General features: G+C 46.6%; 1 protein-coding gene across 1 annotated transcript; it reads left to right on the top strand.

Annotated features, from left to right (window-relative positions):
• LOC143829813 (interferon-induced transmembrane protein 1-like) lies at positions 1-4,718 on the top strand. Its single transcript, XM_077321244.1, has 3 exons — positions 1-129; positions 1,983-2,426; positions 3,967-4,718. The coding sequence occupies exons 2-3, from the start codon at positions 2,181-2,183 to the stop codon at positions 4,105-4,107; spliced, it is 387 nt and encodes a 128-aa protein (XP_077177359.1). The 5' UTR covers positions 1-129; positions 1,983-2,180; the 3' UTR covers positions 4,108-4,718.
• Positions 4,719-7,732: the final 3,014 nt, after the last annotated feature.

Genomic DNA, 7,732 nt, shown 5'->3' with positions numbered 1-7,732 from the left:
TACTCTGTGGAATGTTCTGAGGGGGTGAAAACTCAATTGGGGGCTGGGGTTGAAGCCACTCCTCCTGTGTGCCAGAGCTGTGAGCAGAAATGGGCCAGTATGTATCTGGGAGGAACAAAAGTCCCATTGGTAATTATCCTGTATTTCCAGTTTCTTGCCATGTTTGATTGTTTGATGTTCTGTTTGATTATGTTATATATTGCATTGTTATTTAGAGTTAGCTTTTATTGCCTTTTGCACCCTTATGACCAAACTGGATGCCCAGCTGCTTTCTTTGTTGTGCCCTTCTCTGGGGGAGAGGTGCTGTAAATTTCCAGGTGTCTCTGATGAAGCTCTGGGCTATTTCTCTGGCCTTGGGAGGAGTAATTGGCATGTCTACAGGAGTCTTTTATAACTTTATAACTTGCGGTTTTGCTAGCTTAGGACATGGGAACAGAGAACATATGCGTGCCAAATTGTGTCAGAGGGTGGGCTCTGGGGATCATATAGGTCGAGGGGCTATCTTCAGTTTCTGCAAAGATCTCATGTCTTTTCTTTAGCAAAGAAAATTTCTTCACCCAAAGATTCTGCTTATTGGGATAGATTCAAATGAGTAGCCATGTTGGTCTGAAGTAGCACAATAAAATCAGAGTCCAGTAGCACCTTTAAGACCAACAAAGATTTATTTGAGGCGTGAGATTTCGAGTGAAAGTACTCTTCCTCAGACTTATTGGGAACGATTCAAGTGGATAGCCATGTTGGTCTGAAGTAGCACAACAAAATTTGAGCTCAATGGCACCTTTAAGACCAACAAAGATTTATTCAAGGCATGAGTTTTCATGTGCATGTACACTTCATCAAACGATGGAGCAGGGATCATAAGAGTACAGATATAAGGAGAAAGTCAATTAGTAGAAAATTAGTAAACGGCATCATAATGTCCAAAATATGTAGTATGATAATTCTTTGCCAGAAAAGCAAATCAGTCCTTTGGGTTCTTCACAAAAATACTGTGGCAATAAAACTGTTAAGGTTAGTAATTATTGCCAGACACTTTCCCAGTTGTGAAAAGATCCCTGATTTTTGTGGCGCAAGCTGTAGCCATGAACATGATATGGGATGTGATGGATGACCCAATGCAAACACTCTGGGAATCCATCAGATGTGTTTTGGAACCATGTTTTTTTCAGCAAGATGTTGCCACAAAGACACAGATCCATGATTTTTATGGTGCAAGTTTTGGCCATGGACATGATATATGTTTGGATGGTTAATGGGGTGACCCAATGCAAAAACTCTGAGGAGCCACAGGAACTCATACTTTGGCATGTTCTTGGTCCATGGTATTGCCACAAAGCATGGGTTAATGGTTTTTGTGGTGCAAACTGTGGCCATGGATATGATATGGATTTTGATTGTGAGTCTGGAGTGTCCTGATGCAAAACTCCTGAGGATCCATCAGGATCCATACTTTGGAACCATGATTTTGCTCCATGGTGTTGCCATGAAAGTTTGGACCTGTGATTTTTTCTGGTCCAAGCTGTGGGTGTATGATTTGATGGTAATGTTGGGCTGAGCCAATGCGGTGTCATAGTTAAGAGTGGCAGCTTCTAATCTGGCAAGCCGGGTTTGGTTCCACACTCCTCCACATGCAGCCAGTGGGGGGAGCTTGGGCTTGGCACATCACTGATAGTGCTGTTCTGACCAAGCAGTCCTGTCAGAGCTCTTACAACCTCACCTACCTCATGGGGTATCTGTTGTCGGGAGAGGAAGGGAAGGCAATTCACTTTGGGCAGTGAAAAGCAGGGTATAAAAACCAACTCTTCTTCTTCCAATGCAAAAACTCTGAGGATCAATTAGAATCTGTGCTTCAAAATCCTGCTTTTGCTCCATGGTGTTGTCACAGAACTGTTTTTGTGGTGCAGTTTGTGGCCACTGATATAATATGCAATTGATGGTGAACTTGGGGAGACTCAATGAAAATAACTCTGATGATCCATCAGCGTCCGCCCGGGCCCACGGAGGGATGCTGCGAAGCGCGCGCCGGCGCCGCTGATTCCAAGCTTCCTTTCGATTCCTCCAAGTGACCCAGTCTGCTCCGCCCATTCCCCGTCGCTTTCCTCGCAGCAGACAGAGGAGGGTCGAAGCGCAGCAAAGCGCGTGCAGGCTGGACTCCCATTGATCGGCGACTTCCAGCCTAGATGATGGCAAGCGGTGGCCCCTACCCCTTCCCGGGCAATGTGCCGTTGCCCCCTTACCAGCAGCTGAAGGAGGAGCGAGAGCTGGTGCCGATGGAGGCGCAGATGCCGATCACAACCACCGTCGTGCACATGGCCCCGCAGGCCAACATGACGCTGGCCCGCGACCATATTGTGTGGTCTATCTTCACCACCGCCTACCTCAACGTTTGCTGCCTCGGGGTCATAGCCCTGGCCTTTTCCGTCAAGGTAAGAGATGCGCCGCCGGCCCGGGGCAGAAGGGAACGCGACTCCCCTCCCCCCTCCCCCCTCCCCCGTCCGGCCGAGAACGTCCAGGGAGGAGCGCAGAAATATAAGTGAAAGGCTCCTGGAAGGAATCTGCCACAGGCAGCCTATTCCTCCCGTGTCTTGCGTGGTGTAGCCCTCCCAGAACACAGCAGGAGTGGGCCACAACATGTTTCTTTTAGCCGGCAGCTGCCTGGCTGCTTAGTGAGGGAAACGGTGGTCGGATCAACTTGGGCAGTATTTGTGACTCTTCCTCCATCTTATTCTCAGGAAGTTTTGAGAGGTGGGTCTTACTGAGAGCGTGATTAGCCAAAGTCACCAGTAAGTACCATGGCAAGTGAGGATTTCAACTTAAGTCTCTCTGCTCTGTCAAATGCAGTAACCCCCAAAGAGCACCATACCTCATGTTGCACTTATCAAATTATGGTCATGCATCTGAAAGCCAACACGTATGAAAAAGTATTGTTTAGACGTGACACGAGAATCTCACCTCCCCCCCCCCCAATGTAGAGACAAGTCTATTCTCCTCTTACAGTACTGGGCAAAGTTGGGTATATTTCAACCTACTGATTTCAATGCTCGGATTATGCACTTGCTTGCTTACTTTTAACAAATAACTGCCTTTGTGTAAAATGTGTGTCTGAGATGTTGTACAGTAAATGCTACTGAACATAGAAAAACCTTTAAAAAATTATTTTGCAACAAAAGACCCCCTCAGTCCAGATCAACAGCCATGCATGCTGATCAAATTGACCCAAAACATAAACACGATTCTTCTTGCCTTCCTAAACATGGTGAGGAGGGGCAGATCTGCCAAAGTATTAGAGCCACAACAGAAAAAGCCCTGGGATGGGCCTGTGGGGAAAAACCAAAGGATGCAGAGAAGACTTCTTGGGATGTACTTTTTCTGTATATCTTAGGGCTACACAACATGAGGCAGTGTCCATGAGTGTGACCTATAGATGCTGCCAACATTTTAAAGTGATCTAAAAATGCTGCCAAGACCCAGTCCTGCTTAAGCACTCTCTGGGGAAGGCACTGGCAAACCACCCCGTATTGAGTCTGCCATGAAAACGCTGGAGGGCGTCACCCCAAGGGTCAGACATGACCCGGTGCTCGCACAGGGGATACCTTTACAACCCCCCCAAAAAAGCCCTTTCAAGCACTGGAACAGCTGTGTGTGTGTGTTTGTAGCTGTTTAGTTAAGAAGGGACTTAGCTCCATCTTCATACTTTTGTTGCTTCTGCCTCTCCACTCCCTCCTTTCAAACTAAATTTTAATGGTATTCACATCTCGTAGTAACACAAAAGAACTGTGATTTTGGGGTGTTTCTTTGTGTCTGGGTTTTGATAAAGCACAGGGGAATCGCTTTTCTGAAATATACCTTTGGGGTACAGAATCTTAGATTCGGAAGGAGCCATACAGGCCATCTACTCCAGCCCCCTGCTCAAGGCAGGACCAGTTTGCCTCCAATAGCTGATTTTTCTCTTTTCTCTCCTGTTAGGCTCGGGATCGCAAATTGATCGGTGACTATGGTGGTGCTAGCAGCTACGGTTCCACTGCCAGAGCCTTGAATATCACAGCCTTGATGCTGACATTGCTGAGCTTCATGTTGATCATCCTGGTTGTTAAAGGGGTTATTTGAAGCCTCCATGGCTGCGTCTACAATGGTTATAAAACCATGCTGCAACGTGATTTACTTTTCAAACTTTTGTCTTCTTTCTGCACAGGCTTCTACTTGCCCAACTCTTGTTTCTGTTTCTTTATGAGGACCTTGCATAGAATCTAGGATGATTATTCTAAAGAATCAGTATTATCCATAGAAAAGTGTGTTTTTCAAGAGGAAGGTGCTCCTTTCAACAGCTGGCTTCATGCTGAGAATTGCACTATTATAGATTTGGATTTCTAAAAAATACTTTGTGTTACCTAATTGCATTTTCTCCATCTGAGATACTATTTTTCTATTGAATGTAACCATCCTGTTTTCTTTTTTACTGAATTTAACCAATGCAAGAGGTTCTTCTGTGGCTCAGTAGTGGGAAGGTGTTCATGATGAAATCATTGCACGTAAAATTCCCCTGAGAAGACATGGCAAGATCGTTTTCCAGACCCTGCTCCTGCTCCAAGGAAAGCAGATTTGCTGCTTTATATTTTTCTATTTCTCTGTAGTAAACATAATAGCTGTTTAGCTCTCCTGAATGAGGAGGGTTGGGCAGTGCTATGCTAATAAAATGTTTTATAAAAAATTCAGAAAAATGTAGTGTTACTTTATATTTTTGAACGTTAACATGAGAACAAGATTGATTTCAGCTCCAAGAACAATTTACAATATTTTCCTGTACATTTGCTTTGAAGTTGCCTCTTGAAATTCATGAAATGTTTCTGATTAGAACCTTTCCAAGACCCTCATGTGCTTGCACAGCCATCACTGTGTTATGCAGAGGTCTCCATGCCAAAGGCCCCCATTCCAACCAGAGTATTTAAACTCCACTTATCAAACTGGAAGGGTCACACATCAAGTTCTCCTATGTCGTATTAAAGGTGTTTAATATGGGAGCATGTCATTATAGCCAACAGCTCGATATACATAGAATCACACATTGAATTTTTACACTACTAGAATTTAAGCCCGCTGTAGCCCAAATACAGAGAGTGCCAGAAGGCAGTGGCTGAGTGTGGGAGGCGCCCCCCCAGCCCCCCCTCCCCCCTGGCCTGCGCACCCCTGGCCTGGGTGGCCTTGGAGAAGAGGGGGAGTTAACAAACGCCCAGGCCAAGGCCAAACACCCTGCTGCTCTCTTAAAAGCCCTGTCCCTTCACCCACCCCACCCCAGGGGACCATTTCCTCCCTCCCTCCCCGTCAATCCCACCGAAGCTCTGGCGCCCCTTCTCCCTAGGCCCAGGCCAGCTCCCTACCATTCTGCCAAAGGCACACGGCCTCCGGGTTGGCAGGGAGCGTGCTGGACCGGGCTGGGAAGGAGGAGGGGGCGGCAGCGGGCACCAGGAGCGGTGGAGGGAAGTCGGCAGGAGGTACAGACATGGCGCCTGCTTCCCTACGGCGCTTCAGCTGGCCCCGGCTGAAGCATGGGGAAAGGAGCAGGGTTGCCGCATCTCCGATGCGCCCGTTGTATTCCTCAATGCAACGGACTTGGCCCCCAGTTCATCTATAAATGCCACAAGCAAAGTGTATTTTTATAATTGTTAATTCTCATCAATTGAACAGGAATACACCTTTGACAATGTCTCCCTAGTGAACATACCTGCTGAGAAGGAATTGCAATTTACTGGTGAGGATAGAGTTAATCTGAACTTTTTGTACTTGCAGTTTATTCCAATGAATTTCATTGCCTCATTTATATAGCCCACCTTTCTTGCTGAGTCTCAGGTTGGATTACAAAATACAAACAACCATTCAGGAAGAATAAGACATCAAACAAACAATGTAATAGAACTAGGATCACAGAATTAGAAAACAGCAAGTGGGAACCTGTGTGACTTTTAGGGAGGATCTCATCATCCCCTGCTTGCTCACTGGGCCACCTGCCTGTCGGGCAGCTGTCCCACCAGCAACTGCCACTGCTTTCCCACTGCCCAAGTGAGTCACCCACCCACTTGCTCTTTCTAAGTGAAAGGAGGGACTGGCCTGTTTGCAAGGCTGCCCCCTGAGCCTTGTACAGTCAGAGCAGTCCCAATCTTCCCAACCATCGGCCTGCATGTCTGTCCTTCCTGCAGCTTGGTGATGAGGGAACAATTGGAACATAAGAAAAGCCCAGCTGGATCAGACTAGTCCAGCATCCTGTCTCACACAGTGGCCAGCCAGTTCCTCTGGAAATCCAGATAATGGGCATAGAGGCCAAGGACTTCCTTAGTCCTTAACATGCAGCCAGCTGGGTGACCATGGGCTAGTCACAGTTCTCTTAGGGCTGTTGTCCAGGAGAGCCTCACCCACCTTACAGGATGTCAGTTGTGGAGAGAGGAAGGGAAAGGTGTTTGTAAGTGGCTTTGGGCCTCCACTGAGTAGTGAAAACTGTGGTATAAAAAACAGGCCTCCTTTTCTGCTGATGGAAAAAGGTGAGAAGGCAAATGGTTTTGGATAAAAATTAATGATAAATTGCAAATTATGTTTAAGTATAAGTTTGTATTAGACCCAAAACACATGTTATTAAGCATTATACCCACAGGTATACCTAAACAGAGTGCTGAATTCTTCCATGCAACAGAAGCAGCAAAACTCCTCATTGCCGCCAGTTGGAAGCAACAGCAGGCTCCCCACATGGAGCATGAAACTTAGAACTAGTGGTAATGGCTAAGCACAGGCTATCAGATGTCTTTCAAAAACACTGAGATGAATATCTGAAATATTTGTAAAATTCTTTATTTCTGTAAATATTATTTTTAAAAAGGTGGTAGGGATCCTCTTTGACCACCCAAAAAGGCTAAGGCAGCGATGATAGTATCAACATGGACAAAAGACACATGGGATAGGGGCTGTAATAAGGAGAACTTGTCAAGACTGAGGGGAAAAGTTGGTTAGATCAACCTCCAGTGCAATTAAGTTTCAATATCCGGATGAAACAGGTGTCTGAATAACAAGTCTGCGACACCCAAAAGGTTTCCCTGTCAGGAAGTCTTGGCTGAGGGGAGGTAAATGAATGGGAGGGTACAGGATGTCCTAGTGCACTGGTTCTCAAACTTCCTAATGCCACAACCCTTTAATACAGTTCCCCATGTCGTGGTGACCCCCAACCATTAAATCATGCAAGTGTTCTTTCACAGAAATTAAACCAAAACTGGCCAATGGCATGAAGATCCATTGTTCATGATTGAATATAAATTGGTTTTCCCCTGGGGTTTCTCAGTTCAGTTCTGCCTCTTGTCCCGCTGAGCTGTGCCACCATCTGGAGGGCCTGGCGGGAGGGAGACTGTGCTGCTCTGGAGGCACTGCTGGAGTGAGCGGCAACAGTGGCAGCACCCCCCTCCTCGACCAAGCTGCTCGCCCTGCTGCGACCCCCATGAAAGGGTCGTTCGACCCCCAAGGGGTCCCAACCCCCAGGAGGAGAACCACTGTCCTAGTGAGTGTTAACCTGAGCTTTACTTGATGCTCCACTTCTCTGCCTCCAACCCAGAAGAACATAAGAACTAGTGGTCCATCTAGTCTGGCATCCAGTCTCACACAGTGGCCAAGCAGTTCCTCTTGATAAGCATTACTCAACTTTTTTATCATTGAGACACCCCCAAAGCACCTTCAGGCTTTGAGAAACCCCAGAAGTGGT

Source organism: Paroedura picta, chromosome 2 (assembly GCF_049243985.1).
Source record: "Paroedura picta isolate Pp20150507F chromosome 2, Ppicta_v3.0, whole genome shotgun sequence".
Classification (NCBI taxonomy): domain Eukaryota; kingdom Metazoa; phylum Chordata; class Lepidosauria; order Squamata; family Gekkonidae; genus Paroedura; species Paroedura picta.
The sequence above is the reverse complement of the archived record's forward strand: the minus strand, read 5'-3'. Positions and strand labels throughout refer to the sequence as shown.